The sequence below is a fragment of the Ascidiella aspersa genome, chromosome 5, assembly GCF_963924565.1.
Source record: "Ascidiella aspersa chromosome 5, kaAscAspe10.2, whole genome shotgun sequence".
Lineage (NCBI taxonomy): Eukaryota > Metazoa > Chordata > Ascidiacea > Phlebobranchia > Ascidiidae > Ascidiella > Ascidiella aspersa.
In genome coordinates this window covers 2,044,585-2,061,237 of record NC_139451.1, presented here as the reverse complement: position 1 = coordinate 2,061,237, position 16,653 = coordinate 2,044,585, and the positions used below count along the sequence as shown (strand labels likewise).

The 16,653-nt window shown below is 34.1% G+C and overlaps 1 protein-coding gene across 1 annotated transcript; it reads left to right on the top strand.

Annotated features, from left to right (window-relative positions):
* Positions 1-5,650: 5,650 nt before the first annotated feature.
* Positions 5,651-16,017, top strand: LOC146141454 (uncharacterized). Its single transcript, XM_083390127.1, has 9 exons — positions 5,651-6,170; positions 6,822-6,956; positions 8,440-8,540; positions 10,298-10,460; positions 11,220-11,370; positions 12,232-12,313; positions 12,871-13,038; positions 14,582-14,746; positions 15,903-16,017. Exons 1-9 carry the CDS (start codon positions 5,664-5,666, stop codon positions 16,015-16,017), a joined length of 1,587 nt encoding a protein of 528 aa, XP_083246253.1. The 5' UTR covers positions 5,651-5,663.
* The last annotated feature ends 636 nt before the right edge of the window (positions 16,018-16,653 follow it).

Genomic DNA, 16,653 nt, shown 5'->3' with positions numbered 1-16,653 from the left:
TCTTGGCGATTGCGGTAGGCGGTCTGTTTGGAAAGTGACGCTAATGTCTACATTTCTTCAAAGTGTTAAGGATGTGGTTATTTGGCGTAATAGTGTTATATTTGAAGTGAAGAAAGGGAATGTCAATAAGTTCACCAAACAAAAAACGTTTTATTCACCAAAGCATTTTAACTCCTTACAGTTTTCAATGTCTCAATTCCAATTAGAAAAACAGCAGGTAGTAAGAATATCAAGCCCATCCAGAAGTAGGTTACAGTTTTTAACGTTTAACTCAATGATGTTGAAAAAACTAAAGGTTATTTGAAAGTTATGCTTTACTGCAGAGACAACACGAGTTCGGAAAACTAGTAGGTCGTAAGCATATCAAAGAAAACATTGTTTAAAATCATTGAAAACACTAAAGCAGTTATGTGCTACCGTTTTAACACAAGGAACAGTTAGGAAATGGGCCGCACATCAAATAAGCACTAATTAATATTTTCCGCTTTTACTAAAAAAAACTAATGAGCTACTAGGCTGCAACTACGGCAGTTTTGTCAGTGCTGTCTACTTGTGGATTCGGAAATAACACTTCCTACAATTCCAATGACGAGTTTCTCGTACTGCACTGCTCGGCTCAGTACAATTTAATTAACAGCCTTAATTCAAAACCAACTGTAAACATAACATCTCAGTCAATATGCGTAACAAAAGCCTGTTACACTTTTACCGTACCAGACAAGTGTAATTGTTGCAAACAAAATCTTTATCATAACAACGTGACACGAGTAAAACTCTATGAATGACGATTGTTCTGTCATAGATGTTCCATATTCGAGTTCAACTGCATTAGCGTAGCGTTTGGCGATATCTTTCAAGAAAGAAAAAAAAAACACGTTAGACGTGTGTGTGATTGTCGTTCTAACGTTGTTGAAATCTGCTCACGTGTACTTATTAGTGGAACAGTTAATTTAACGTAAGCTTCTAGGAGGCAATTGCCTTGTGTTTTTAGTCTACAAAATCGTTAATTGCCCTTTTTTAATTCTCGCCTTTTAGTTGACACGGGATACTTAGAACCTACTACTTCACTAAATGCCATATGAAAATAAAACACTGTGATGTTGTCGAAAGGAATTTTAAACATATTTAAAATTAAGGACAAAACGACAATCATGCAGGCTATAACTAGGCCTACAGTTTTTTGTTAAAAGTTGTTTACATTTCCTTCTTTTAACGACTATCAAGATAGTAAAGTTTGAAATACAAAATAAATTTTATTTCAAATTATCAAAGACATTATTAGAACCGATTGATAACGCCTACGTAAAGTGTACGGCAGGGTAAAAGCAAAGCAGCAAGCCCATTTATTTTTATTCTTACGTGTTAAGGATGTGGTTATTTGGCGTAATGGTGTTATATTTGAAGTTCACCAGTAAAGAAAGGATTGTCAATAGCTTCACCAAAAGCGATTTATTCACCAAAGCATGTTAACTTTGTACTATTACAGAGGTGTAGGACTGTAGGTAACAGTATAGGTAGCATTCTGTGAACATCGTTTAAAACAGCGATTCTCAACCAGTGGGCCATGGCTCACTGGTGGCCCATAACAACATTTGAGTTGGGCCACAGACCAATTTAAAAAGCTAGATTTAGTTTCATTTGTGTCACTATATTTAATTTTACAAGAATAATGGCTTGGGGAGGAATTAAAAAGGAATGTAAATTTATTGTTCAGCCGCAAGTATCTCACTAATGCACGGTTGAATAAATAATCTGTTTTAAAATATGTTCTGCTGTGTTTTGTTCTAAATCTATTTAAAGGTTTTTCTTCCATAAAAAATTATTGGGCCACAGAATTTTTTTTGCAACGTAAATGGGCCACGAAAGAAAAAAGGTTGAGAATCACTGGTTTAAAACATAGGCGTGCAGCATACGGCCCGCGGTACCTTTTTACGTGGCCCGCACAGACTCCGTATAGCCGCCCATTCTTTATTTTTTTATTTTTAAATGTTTAAGAAGTTATTTGTAACGGAATGATTGGCACTTTTCAATTAGTATTGCGTCACACTGACCGAACCTCCATTTTGCATTGTATAAAATTGCCTTGTTCTGCTTGTAATGATTCAGTTATTTCAGTAACGTGATCTTACTTTATGGGTGCAGTGTTTTGAATATATATTAATATTTCACGGTTTTTAAATAAAAAAATTGTTCAAAAAATATATGTATTGTCTGGCCCGCAGCACCATTATAACTATACACTATAGCCCGTTGCTATAGCCCGTTGCGAACAGTTGCACGCCCCTGGTTTAAAACATTAAAGATTTAAGAGCGCAGAAAACCATTGTTTTTCATGTAATAAACAACTACATTAGGTCTACTCTATAATGGCGATATATTTTAAGGAAGAAACCCATGTTAGACATGTGTGTGATTGTCGTTCTAACGTTGTTTAAACGTACTTATTACTGAAAAAGTCAATTAACGAAAGCTTTTTGGTGGCTATTACCATGTTTTTTAATTAAGGAAAGCTTTTATGTAATTATAACCTAGTGTTTTCTAGTTCTACAAAATCGTTAATTGCCTTTTGAAAATTGTCGCGTTATAGTTAACATGAGATACTTAGAACTGCCAAGAAATACAAGGAAACCTTCTAAAACCAAGCGAATTTTTTTTTGCGTGTTACAACAAGTATTCGTCGTCTTATGCGACTATATGGTCATTGGTGATATAGAGATGTCGGCATATAATGACTGGATGAGTGGAGGTTGTCGTTAGACGTAGAGTGAATATCAATAAATCTTTATTCATTTTTAACAGCATTTCAGCATTTTTTTTCTTTAAATCGATAATTAAAATAGTTTTGTAACACTATAAACGAGATGTGAATGAGTAAACAAACATTAACTGTTTATCATTCTTTCTTGTTAACTCAGATATTTTATATACACGTTTTATACTAGACCTTTAGCAGGGGATTAAAATATTTTTTTAAATTTGCGTATCGTGCTTTAACCTAACTTTGGAAAAGGACAGTCAGTTTAAAAGGGTAGGCTGTGACGTCAGAATGCCAAACAAAACAATTTACTTTAATTGTTTACGTCACAAGTGATTGTTAAATGAACAAAGGAGGTGTGACAGCATAAAGAAATGAATTGGTTTGGAATGGTTGTGCATTGTCTTAATTCGAACGCTTGCATTGTGATAATACAGCGCACGATTATAAATAATAGATAGGAAGACAAAAGATCTCCTTTCTTCCGGCTGCAGCACACAGCAATCCAAGCTGGTCAATAAAGATAAATGGTGCAAGTTTTAAAGCTGGTTGGGTAAAATAACGTTGAATAAAATAACGCCCGATTATAAACAAGAAAGGGCAAAAGATAAAGGATGCACTCTTTGCTGCAGGCTGCACGAATCCAAGCTGGTCAATAAAGATAAATGGTGCAAGTTTTTGAGCAAACGGTGCACGTTTTACAACTAGTTGGCAACAAAGATAAATTAAAATGACATATTCAGCAAATAATTGGTTCTATGAAAATACAGTTATAGCGTATATAGAATCCAGCAAATACAGTACATCCTGTAAACCGTTAACGAGTTGTAGAGAAAATAGAGTTAAGCAAAAAAAAAAGAGTTATAATAGAGTTACAGAGAAAATACACATAATGTATAAAATGGTTGTTTTAGGGCTAACCCTGAATCTACGGCAAAGTAAAAAAAAGGAATGTCAGTAATATTTTAGTAAGTTTTAACGGGTATGGTTGTCAGTTTGTATTGTTTAGCAATCAAATTACCAAATCGAAATTCAAGTAATTTGTAAACACTGACAATTCAAGTCATTTGAAAAGAGTAACTTAAGTGCAACTAAATCAAGTCATCGACTAGTCAACAAAACACTGTTGCGCAGTGACCGGTAATCAACTCAAAGAGAGATAAGCGAGAGTACAAAGAAAAAAAAGAGAGCAGTTTAATCTAGCTAAAACGATCACTCACAAGCCTTCCGCCCGTCAGATGTCCTATGCTATGCAGTCGTTACTAATTGATTGTAGCGAAAGGAACATACGCCGCGGGTACAAACTACCAGTGTTTTTTGTCTAGCTGTAAGTGTTTAGTCAGTTTCTTGCTGTGTTTTTGAAAGTAAAGGTTTTTTTTTGATTTACCGGTACACATAGTAAGGAGATTAAGGAGATTTTTTAGTTGAATTGTTTTTAACACCTTACTGGCTGAGTTCAGCCTATTAAAATTATTTGAACTTTTATTGTCGGCATTACGTTTACTGTTGTGGACAAGATTCTTTTGTTGAAATAACACACCCAAGTAAATTGTGTGTGATTTTCAAAACGACCAATTTTAAAAAGTTAATATTTTTTTTAAAAAGTTTAAAAGATTTATATTCGGATAAAGGCTTCTTTTGGAGAGAAAAATTCTGTTTGTCATACCGGATACATTGTTTTTGTTTTTAAAATGCTGCTTTTAAAAAATTAATATTCTTTTTACAAAATGAGCTGTTGAATACAAACACACATCTTTTTTTAGTCTATATTATATTTTATAGCCCAGGGATGGCCAGTATATGACGCATTGCACGATTAAAAGTTACTTCCTAGTCCCAGACAGAAAAGAATACAACAAAAAGGGCTCCGGACTGTTATAATGGAGACCGTGAGTAAAGCGACCTCACGATAGCTATTTATATAAAACGACTGTCACGGTCAGTAAATTTCACAAGGTCGCAGACGTTTTTTTCATTCTTGGTATTTACGTGTTCGTGTTTGTGAGATAAGTTCACTAGGGTGAATATCCTGATTTTTTGTTACACTGTATACTAAATAAGTGGAAATTTCTACCTTCGCTAGTCGATCAATTTTTATGCAACTGGGACACACACATGTGTTTATTAACAACTGTGATCTAGCATTGGCGTATTCTTGTTTCTCGACTCGCTCTCCTCTGAGCAGACTTGGACAACTAGATAAATCTAGTTTTCTAATTTAATGAATTAGAGCAAAACTCTAATCTAATTTTTGAATTGCTTGTGTGCTCTAATTCTAGTTCTAATCTAATTCGGATTTTTCCAAAAATGCTACTTTGTCCAACGGAATTTTTAGTCACTCAGTTGAAACACAGAATTTCAATTAAAACTTTTTGGTTGGAACGAGTTGTATGTAATTTTTACAGTCTAAATGACCGAGGTCGTGAGTTCAAACCTCATCGTAGACTAGTTGAAAGATAAACACACTTATGTGATAAACAACTGTGATCTAGGCTAGTTGCTTTTCCAGCGTGCCTTGCTTGCATTATTGATCGACAGATCCGGTGAGTCTGCGATTACTTTTCGGTATTAATATACAAAAGTAATTATGTCGTCATGTTTTCAATGACTTCAATTATTTTTTTATTTTTTTAGGGTTTTGTGTTAATGCGAAACATGAATAGGTTTTCGGTTTTCTAGAGCTGTGTTCTATTTCCTTTGATGCATTAGGCTTTGTTAGTGTGTGGACAAGTCTCGTAAAAAAATAAAGTCTAAGTCAAGCATTTTTGACTTGATTTTTATGCATTGAAGTTACTGAGTGTTTCAATGACTTGACTTTTGCTCTTCTAAAAGCATTTACGTCCGTATTCAATGGGTAAAAAACTTAAATTATTTCTTTATGTTTTTAGGGTTTCATATTAAAAAAAACATGAAGAAGGTATTCGGTTTTGTTTGCGTTCTTACCGTGCTTATTTGCCTGGCCTGGATTCGTGGCACGCAAAACAGCGCGAGCGTTGTGCAAATGGACAAAAAAAACAAGGACTATCTGCTCAGGTTAGCAAGGCCCAGGTATAAACAACACCACACGCACAACCTCATCAAGCAGTTTGGAACCTCAACTAAAACCACCTCAGCGCACACGAACTACACCCCAAGTGGAACCTCGTCTCAAAATATCGACACCACAACTAAAACCTCGACCAATTTCGTTCAAACGAGCGTTCGTGGTATGCGGTCCTTTGCGCTCGGCGAACTTTTACAGAACTTACAGAAATGCGAATTTCGCGACCAAATGCGGGACGACGACTTGGTCCGCATACCAGAAGGGACAATTACATTCCTGGAATATAAGGTAAAGCAAGCGCAAGATTTTGTTGAGGAAAAAGCGAACCCGTTTAAGAAAAGCCCGAGGCCGCCAACGTTAAGGACGTTTCAGGTAAGATTAAGAAGAAATGCAAGTAAACTTGAGAAATAACACTCTTACATTTGGAGCATAATGGTTGGAGATTGTAATAAGACGTAGAATGAATATCAAAGTAAGTAGCATTTTAAACGTTTTCGAATAACTCCTTTCTCATTTTTAACACCAAAATCAATAAGCATTATGATTTAATTTTCTTGTTAAACAAAGCTTTTAATTTTACTTGTTTAAAAACTTGTCCTTCCTTAATTTAACACCCTTTACCGATTTTAATTTGTTTACCTATTTCAACCCTTTTACCTGTCTTTTAATAGTATTTTAACTTATTTTAAGACTTTTAACACCTCTTTTACTTATTTTAACTACTGTTTTCACTTATTTTAACGCGTTTTTACTTACTTTCTATTTTAATGCGCTTTACTTATTAACTATTATATGGACCGAAAATTTATTTTCGGAATATATCTTGTTGTTGCTCGTTTTGATACTGTTTTACCTATTTTAACACTTTTTCGCCTATTTTAACTACTTTTTTCATTTTTTAAACACTTTTTTTACCTATTTTAACATTTTTTTTTACTTTTTTTAACTAATATTTTCACTTATTTATTTTATAAATTGCAAGTTCCCTCCCGTGAACACCGACTTATACTTTTTTTACCGCAGTTCAACGGATTGAAGCACAACCCAAACAACATCGTACACCGGCGTGATGAGGTCATCGATGATGACGTAATCAAGGAATACTTCATAAAGGAAAAGGCGCGAAGATCGTCGCTAGGCGACCTGGACGTGACCCTGGTTCGTGTTAAACTCTTGAATGATCAAAATGCGAGATACAAAATGGCGTTCAAATGTCAATAAAGTTAGGGGAGATTTCACGTTTCTGAAGCTGTTTAAGCTTTAAGAACAGGGGGAACTTTTTTACCGCGGACCCCTAATTTTTTTGCATTGCATGGACCCCGGTAGGCAAAGAAATACTCCAAAATTATGTGATAAATTGACGTCACAATACAAATGGACTTCATAACTCTGTTTATTTCGGTCCGAAAATGTGAAAGTTAAATGGAGTCTAGCTATACATTCAGTGCAAAGCTGTTTTCTTTGAAAATTAATTACTTATTAAGTATACCCTAGTATTTTAATTAGGCCTTCAAGGACTTCCCTAAAACTAGTTCGCGGACCCCTAATGGGTCCTTGGACCCCAGTTTAAGAACCCTTGGTTTAGAATGAGCATTGTATACTATCAGTTTTTTGATAGACTTATATTTGACTTGTCTTTTGCGCACCAAAGTAAGACACAAAATGGCGTCCAAATTTTAATCAATTTAAGGGAGATTTTCGAGGTTTCTGAAGCAACTTTCAGGCATTTGATTAAATAATAAAACGTTTTATTTCATGATTATGGTTCAAAGTTTCAACCACTTTGAAAAGCATGATTTTTACCCACTTTTATTGAGGTGTGCTACTTAGAATTATACTGGTTACAACTGTTTTCAATTAAAAAATACAGACCTTAAAAATGTTTCGTAAGTGAGCCTATGATAGAAGCACGTAGAGAAACGTATTTATTTCAGCTTTGACATTTATTTATTTATTATCAAGCTGAGTTATAGATCCGTACGTAGTGTATCTAATTAATACACTACAATGATGTAAACAAGTCATTTTAAAATGACTCAAGTCCCAGTCTCTAAAAAAGTCTAGTCATTTTAGAGCAAGTCAACTTTAAGTCAAATCACTGATATCAACATAAAACGACAAAGCCTACTCGTCCGAGCGATTATTCAACTAAAATTAATAGAAAAAAACGTGTGTTTTATTTAGCCTAAGTCATTTGTTCAAAAGACATGGGTCTAATCAAGTCATTTAAAAAAAGTGAATTAAGTGCACTTAATTTAAGTCGCCGGCTTAAGTCATTACAACACTGTTACACCAACTGTGTTTAAATGGGCGTAAAGTGCAGTTCATTCGGAAAAAACAACGCGTAGCAGTCTAATCGCTTTGCGTGCAAAAATTGTGTTAAACAGCTCAATTTTTTATTCAACCCAAGTTAGTCGACTCAATGACTTAAGTTCAAGTCAAGTCATTTATCAAAAAGACTTAAGTCAAGTCATTTATCAAAAAGATCCAAGCTAAGTCAAGTTACTTGTCGCCATCGACCTAAGTCATTAAAACCCTGTTACACCAACTGTGTTAAAATAAGTCATATGTGCAGCCCAGTAGGCAATTTACGTTGATTTGCAAGGATCTGAAAACACTAACCGTGTGACCTTTCACCTAGATTCCTGAAGTAGCAGATGAGATGTCACGTGATCGAATTCCCAACATCGTACATTTCATTTACTTCGGGTGTCTCAAAGTAAGGATCTTCGAATATCAGGCGTAAGTTAGCATTTTTTACGATTTCGCATTTTTATGTGTCGTTTGTTGTGTTGTTGCATTCCACGATGAAGGCATCTTGTAGTGCAGTGGTTCTCAACCGGAGTGCCGCGGCACCCTAAAGTGACATTTTTAATGCTTAAGGGTGCCGAGAGATATTTGAGAATCTTTAGGAATCTAATTTTTGCTCAACTCTTATAACTTTTAGTGCAAGATTAGAGCGGAATAGATCCAATTATAACTAACTGCGTTGTGTAGAGTTGGTGTGTGTCGTTCCGTTTATTGTGACATTCTAGTGAATTACAAACGGAAAATATTGTCGGGGTGCCGCAACCTATTTGTTATTTCTTAAGGCGCAAGCCATAAAAGGTTGAAAACCACTGCCATAGTGTATAGGAAGTCGTGACGTTGGATAAAATAACTACCAGAAGAGTTCCTTGTCAATATAATATACCTGGTATCAAGCATGTTTATTTAAGATTATTATTAATTTGTGCAACTTGATAACATGAATAGAAACTATATAGCACTTAAAAACGTGTTTAGTTACAGGTATAGGACGTATTTTGATTAAGGCTTTTAGTGGTGACGTTTGCACGCCCAAGTTTGAACTGTGCCATTAGGGCGCAGCTGTTTTTGCACCAAAATGGGTGAGGGTTGAAATTTTTAGGGGATGCACTTAGGGGTGGGGTTAAGTTGGGGTGAAAGGTTTTATAGGCCTGATTCTGACCATTTAGGTTAAATTCTGACGGATTTAGGTCTAGGACGTATGTCGATTTACCCAGCCCTGGGAAAATTAGCGCCCGCCAAGCAATATAATTCGGCACGACGCTCATTTTTAATATTTCAAGTATTTTAGGCAAAAATAAGCCTCATACTTGTCTTCCTTCATATCAGAATATTTTATTGAATACATTACTCTTCCAAGTATTTTTCCCTACTCTTACCGACTTAATAAAACAAGGATATTTGAAGATTCTTTTAAAATGAATCACGCATCGTTTTATGTGTTTTCGATTTTTGATCCTGTCCGCCAAAACATTTTTGCATCTCATGCAGTCCGCTGTCAAAAAATTTCTCACCCCTGATTTAGACGGTATTCCGACTATTTGGTATTAGTACTTTTTTGGTCTAATTCCGAACTGTGCATTATTAAGTTCTATATTTTATTGCTGAAGTCCTAATATTTCTATTTATTCATAGTTTAATTTGGAGTTATTGGTGGTTAATGGGTGGGTGAGAAAATGGGTTAGGTTTGAAATTATTAGGAAAGTGGGTGATATAATTAGGGTTGGGGGTTTGGGGTTAGGTAAAATATTGTTTAGTACTTATTCTGGCCATTTAGGTTTTATTCTGGCGAATTTAGGTCTTATTCCAAATTAGACGTTATTCTGACATAAGGTATTAGGTCTTATTCCAAATTAGACATTATTCTGACATAAGGTATTAGGTCTTATTCCAAATTAGACATTATTCTGACATAAGGTATTAGGTCTTATTCCAAATTAGACATTATTCTGACATAAGGTATTAGGTCTTATTCCAAATTAGACATTATTCTGACATAAGGTATTAGGTCTTATTCCAAATTAGACATTATTCTGACATAAGGTATTAGGTCTTATTCCAAATTAGACATTATTCTGACATAAGGTATTAGGTCTTATTCCGAATTGTGTTCTATTTTGACGTTCATGGTGTGCTTATATAGGTCTTATTGCTGAAATCCTGGTGTTTCTATGTATGCTATGTATTTGTAGGTTGGTCGGAGTACTTCGCTATCAAAAACCTCGCCTGATTCTCTTCCACACTGATTGTGAACCACATGGTGAATTCTGGGACGCTTTTAAGGTCATCGCGGGCACCACGCTCAAGGTCGTACAAAGGTCACCGCCTGAAGCTATTTGGGGCAGAAAAATTGGGGTGAGTGCCGTATTAAATGTTTTTAAACAATTGTTTAGATTGGCAAAAATGGTAATTTGAAATTGACAGTTTAAAAAGCCAACAAAGTAAGCGTGAAAAAATACATTCGCTAAATTTGCAAAACTTGGATTACGGAGTACAATGGCACGAAAAAGTCATTTAGGATGAAGGGATTTTTTTTCAAATTGGTAAACAGCCACGAAAAAAAAATAGGGTTGGTGCAAAGCACGGAAAATTGTTATAAGACTAGCATTAAATTAAAAGAAATACAGTTTAAAAGGGTCATGGCCGATGTCAGTTTTATTTAAGTCATGATAAAAAAACAATACAGCTTAGATTTATGGGCGAGCAAGATTACATCATTAAAAGAGCCATATGGCGTCATCAAAAGAGACATACATTGCTCGCGTGCCATAGGTTCCTGACCCCTGGTCTAACAAAGGGTATTCAAATACATAAGACACATATAAACAATTTTTAAATGCGATTGAAATCCAATCTAAAAATAGCGTTTATTAAAAATTACAAATTGGAAAATGATTTAAAAAAATACTTAATATAGTTTAATAGTCATGTGGCGCAAAATGCCTCTGTATGGCGTCTTTCGTATGAACGAATTTACTTGAAACATAACAACCTCCAAGCCATGACGTATATATTTAATTGGTCACAGGTGATTGAGCACAAACCATGACGTAGGTTCACTTGGTTACGGGCAATTGAGCACAAGCCATGACGTATATATTTAATTGGTCACAGGTGGTTGAGCACAAGGCTGACGTAGCCAGGTTGGAGATATTGTTGGAAGTTGGTGGCATTTACCTGGACACTGATAGTGTTGTGACGCGCTCAATGGACGAACTTATGACAAACTCTATCGTCCTAGGAGAGGAAAGTAACATGGACCTTGGTGAGAAAATTGTTGTTGTTTTACAGATATTTAAAATCAGCAAAAGCGGTAAAAATTGGAAATTAGAAGTTCAGAATGATAAGAATTGTTTAATTCTTTTTAAGTGAGGTTTAGATAGCTTTCGGTTACATAAATGATTATGATACCAGTCCGTATCGTATCTTTCTTGTTATTTGTTAATTTACTCGGCGTTTCTGGCTTTAAAATCCATTAAAATAATAAAGCCACGGTATTAAAAGTTATAAAGATAAAAAAACATGGTTTAAGCTAAAATATTTCTGAGTTAATGGGCAGACGTGGCCTTGGTTATTATTTCGCCTTAAAATCAGCGCTAAAATTATATTATAATTAACTTAGGCATGGCCAAAATAATGTAAAATTATCCACAAAGCTGTACATTAGATCACAACTAGGTAAAAATGTAATACTCTATTCAAAACTGATAAATCACGGGTTAAGGAAGAGACTATTCACCCGGGCACCTAAGTCTAAAGTATTTCAAATCGACATATAATCGCTAACGGGTGCAAGCGTAAAAGAGCGATCCGGTTAAATAGCCTATAGGAATCTTCTGAAGCTATTTACCCGGCTAACAAAGTGATTTAGGTCGAGTTCAGAATAATGCAAAGGAATTTGGCAAAATTAGGAAAAATAAATCTAGTACTACAACCACAAATCAATACTTATTCTCGTATGGATGCAAGTGTCAAATAGCGATCTAGTTAAATAGCCTATCCTATAGGTACCTCCTGAGATATCGTTTTTTTTTTACATTTTTTTTTTGTTTTTTTTCAAAGACAATTATTTTACTTTTACCCCTTCCGTTTCTGGCAAATAAAACCTGATGTTTGTGTTTTTCAGCGAACGGAGTAATTTTGGCGCGAAGAGATTCGTGGTTCTTGAAAAGGTGGTTCTGGGAGTACAAGTATTTCAACGACGGGCAGTAAGTGCATAAGGCTGATGGTCGAAAAATAAAAATAATTTCAAATGTCAAAACATTTCATTTAAAACGACACGTCATTCATTTTTTTGCCTACGTTGGGCTCCGCTTTGTCTTAAAGTTTGGTAGGGTCGTCTTTTCACCGTTTTAAGCAATCAAAAAATGTTTGCTTCTTTATATCAAAACAAGTTTTTGACCTTGGGGGAATTTAGGGTACGTGGACTAATTTTAAGGTGTCAATAAAAGGCGTGAAATTTAAGAAATTTGGTAAAGAAAGTATAGTTTAGTTTAAAGTACACGCTTTACGCCTTCTCTTGAATGTATTTGGGCTACATTTTAGTTTCACATTTGTTTATCTGAAAACAGCATGTATGCTATGTCTACTTGTTTTATGACGTCAATTTGTGACGCCATTTTAAAAATTCCAACCGACCCTGGTTAATGAGAAGTTGTTTAGTGAGTCAGCGTTAAAAGAAGTTTAAGAACCACTCTGTTAATATTAAAAAGGCCTTTGCTTTCCTGGAGCTGCTTATTTTTACTTAACTTGCTTCGCATCGCAGGTGGGGCCACAATTCAGTTGTTGTTCCTTGGGGTCTGTGGAAGCTTTTCCCTGACAAAATCACAGTGGTCAAACAGAAGATATGCAGGCCAAACTGGCTCGAACTAAACATGCTTTATCACGAGCTCATAGAATGGAAAGATCACTTCGTCGTGCACCTTTATTCACGGTAATCATATGACTGAAACGCTTGGCTTTAATTTTCATATAACTAATATGTTTGGCTTAGAATTTTTGTGATGCACCTTTATTCACGGTAATCATGTGATTGAAACGCTTTGCTTTAAATTTTCGTGATACACGTTTTAATCACGGTGATCACTTGGCTTTAATTTTCATATAAATAAAAATTTGGCTTAACGTTTTTGTGATGCACGTTTATTTACGGTCATAAAGTGATTAAAACTTGTGGCCTAAAATTTTCGTGATGAAACTTTATTCACGGTAATTGTGTGATTAAAACGTTTTGCTTAAAATTTTTGTGATGTAAATTTAATCACGGTGATCATATGATCGAAACGCTTGGTTCACTTGGCTTTAATTTACATATAACTAAAACGTTTGGCTTAAATTTTTTGTAATGCATTTTTATTCACGGTAGTCATGTGATTAAAACGTTTGGCTTAAATTTTTTGTAATGCATTTTTATTCACGGTAGTCATGTGATTAAAACGTTTGGCTTAACATTTTCGTGATGCAAGTTCTACTCACGGTGATCATATGATCGAAACGCTTGGTTTGAAATTTAACTTATCTCTTCAAATTTAACTACGTGTAACTCGATCCCTATATTTTTCAACCGATTTGACTAATTCGGCAAATTAGCTGTTTAACTTACAATAGCCATTATTTAGAATATTACATTAATATAATCTGTGTACCATGTAACAATATTCCACTACTACGTCACTGTTTTATGAAGGAAATAGATTATGAAAAGATTTATTGTAAATCGGTCGAGACACGTTTTTTCAAGGTTGGTTTCTAACAGACCTTGGTTTTTAAGGGGTCGGTTATTTTGCCCCTAATCGGACTAATTGTGTCAGTCAAATGTTTATCTTACACGTACACCTGCTCTTTTTTAAATTCAAATATTTTATTTACCCGGTAACAATGCCCCTTTGTTACGTCACTGTTTGATGAAGAATTTGATTCAAACGTAATTGACTAGGAAAAATAGAATAGGAAAAACCTATATATTGTAAAACACTTTTTCGTTTTTAAATTTAAATATATTATTTTGTTTACTTAGTAACAACAGCCATTTAATACGTCACAGTTTTATGAAGAATTTTGATTTTAAAATTAAAGGCTAGGAAAAAGAGAATAATATGAAAAACGTATATTGTAAGACACCTTTCGTTTTCAAATATTTTGTTTACCTTGTAAGAATACCCCATTGTTACGTCACAGTTTTATAAAGAACTTTGACTGAAAGATTAAAGGCTAGGAAAAATACTATGTTGAAACATAATTTATTTATATTGTAAATCGGTTGAGTTGACATTTTTTCGTTTTCAAATTTAAATATTTTGTTTACCTGGGTAACAATACCCTATTGTTACGTCACAGTTTTATAAACAACTTTCACTGAAAATTTAAAGGCGTCAGGAACAATTGAATATGGAAAACATATATTGTAAAACACTTTTTTGTTTTCAAATTTAAATATTTTGTTTACCTCGATAACAATGCCCTTTATTACGTCACAGTTTCATGAAGCAGTACGACGGAGTGTCGGAGCGAGCGCTCAAAGACCTCGCCGTGCTCAACACGACTTACGGGGAAGCGGCAAGACACGTCATTTGGGGGGATTCCCGGATTCGTGACGTCACGCAGTGGGTGGTGACGTGTAACGTGACGCAGCGGCTCATCAGGTGAGCGATTGTGATTGGTTGATTGCAAACATAGAAGGTAAAGGATATTGTACATGCAATATAATTGTGAAGATTAAAATGTTAAAGTTTAAAACAATACAAAATATTTATGTAAAAAACAATTAAAGTAATAAAATAATTTAAAACCGCATAAATAATAATTAAATTATCTGTAAATTGATCAATAAAACAGACAAACTATCTAAAAACTAGTCTATTTGCTTTAAAATAGTTTAATTTAATCAAAATAGTTAATTTACGGCGAAAATTTTAAAATTTTCGAGATTTATGTAGGAAATAATTTAAGTATTTAAATATATTAAACCTGCCCAAGTAATGATTTAATAATATGTGTATTCATAAAAAAAAACAGTCAAATTATCCAAAAACTAGTTCTTTTGCTTTAAACAGTTAAAATCCATCAAAATAATAACTTTACCATAAAAATGTTAAAATACCTGTCTAACAAATATACTGTTGCTACCAAGCATAGCGTATACTGACAATAAGTCCTAACCTCTTTAACTTTATAGGCCTTAGGACTAGTATTGCTACAGAAATTGTAAAGTAGAATCTACCCGACACTACGTTTAAAAGCAATACTAAAGATATATTATAATTTAAAGCTAAAATAACCGGTTTGAAATAATAAAAGTAGAGTAAATATATTAGCTAAAATTTTTAAATTGATATTTTATCACCAATACAGTGTTTACTAAAATTTTATGAATTAAGTAAAAACTGGAAACAACATTTTGCATTTATCGGTTAATTTTAAATTTAGTTAATTTAGATACACTATGCACGGATCTGTAATGGTGCTTGATAGTGAATTTCAAAGCCAAAAAGGTCGAGTAGATCGACAGCATCTTGATTAAGACGTTTCGATACGAGCTTGTATCATTATTAGTTAATGAGACTGAAATATATGCATTCCACCTTTTATAAGTAAGGTTTCGATAAAATTCAGTCACATTAACTCAAGATGATACAAGCTCGTATCGAAACGTCTTAATCAAGATGCTGTCGATCTACCCTAACTTTTTTGACTTGGAATTTTTTAACTATCAAGCACCATTCAATATTTTAGTTTTAGTCAAAGTTTTATTAGACTTCTGAACGGCTGTTAATGCTCCACAACGCTTTTTGTAGAGAGTACGACGAATCAGCGACACCTGGCGGATTATGAGCAACCAAACGATAACCACGTGGTGGCGGTATTTCAATCAATGCAGGAAACAGGAAAAGGAAAAGGGATCGACGGAGATTGAGCTTTCAGTTGCAATATTTATGTCAAAATGGGATTTTTGTAACAGTTTTTCACAATGGTGTTCTTTAATACTACGCATTTGTATTCTATTTTAGATTTATTGATATTTTATAGGAAATTTTAAGATGTTTCCTCATGGCGGCGGACATTATAAATTAAGTTGGTAAGAATATCAAAGCCCAAATAGAAAGTGAGAATATCAAGATATTAAAAATGAAGAGATGGTAAATAGAAGTTAATATGAAACGTTGTTATCTGCTGATTGTTTTTGTTTATATTGGCATAATCGTATGTCTGGTGCACTTATAGAATGTTTTGTAATGCTGATAACTTGTACGTATGATATCGATAGCTACTATTGTATCTCTAAAGTGCAATGTCTTCCAATATTTATTGTGTGTCGCAAAAAAATTAGGTGACATTTTTTTGTAATTTTAAAAGGAATAATCGAAAATCATTTTTTAAGACCAACAGCACAAGACCCGTTAAGATAACGTTTTGTTTTTTGTTCAAAATAACGAGATGTGAAATATTCAACAAATGCCAAAAGTCAAAGAACTCCAATCGTAAAAGTTGTACATACGGTTTCTGCAGATATTTTTATGTTGTTCAAAGCTTCGAATGTTTTGTGTTTTTT

Bases quoted from the DNA above. Each gene is read 5' to 3' on its own strand.
- LOC146141454 (XM_083390127.1), top strand. From the start codon at position 5,664: ATGAAGAAGGTATTCGGTTTTGTTTGCGTTCTTACCGTGCTTATTTGC. The intron at 8,541-10,297 runs GTAAGTTAGCAT...ATGTATTTGTAG, and splicing joins AGGATCTTCGAATATCAGGC to GTTGGTCGGAGTACTTCGCT. The intron at 11,371-12,231 runs GTGAGAAAATTG...TGTGTTTTTCAG, and splicing joins GGAAAGTAACATGGACCTTG to CGAACGGAGTAATTTTGGCG.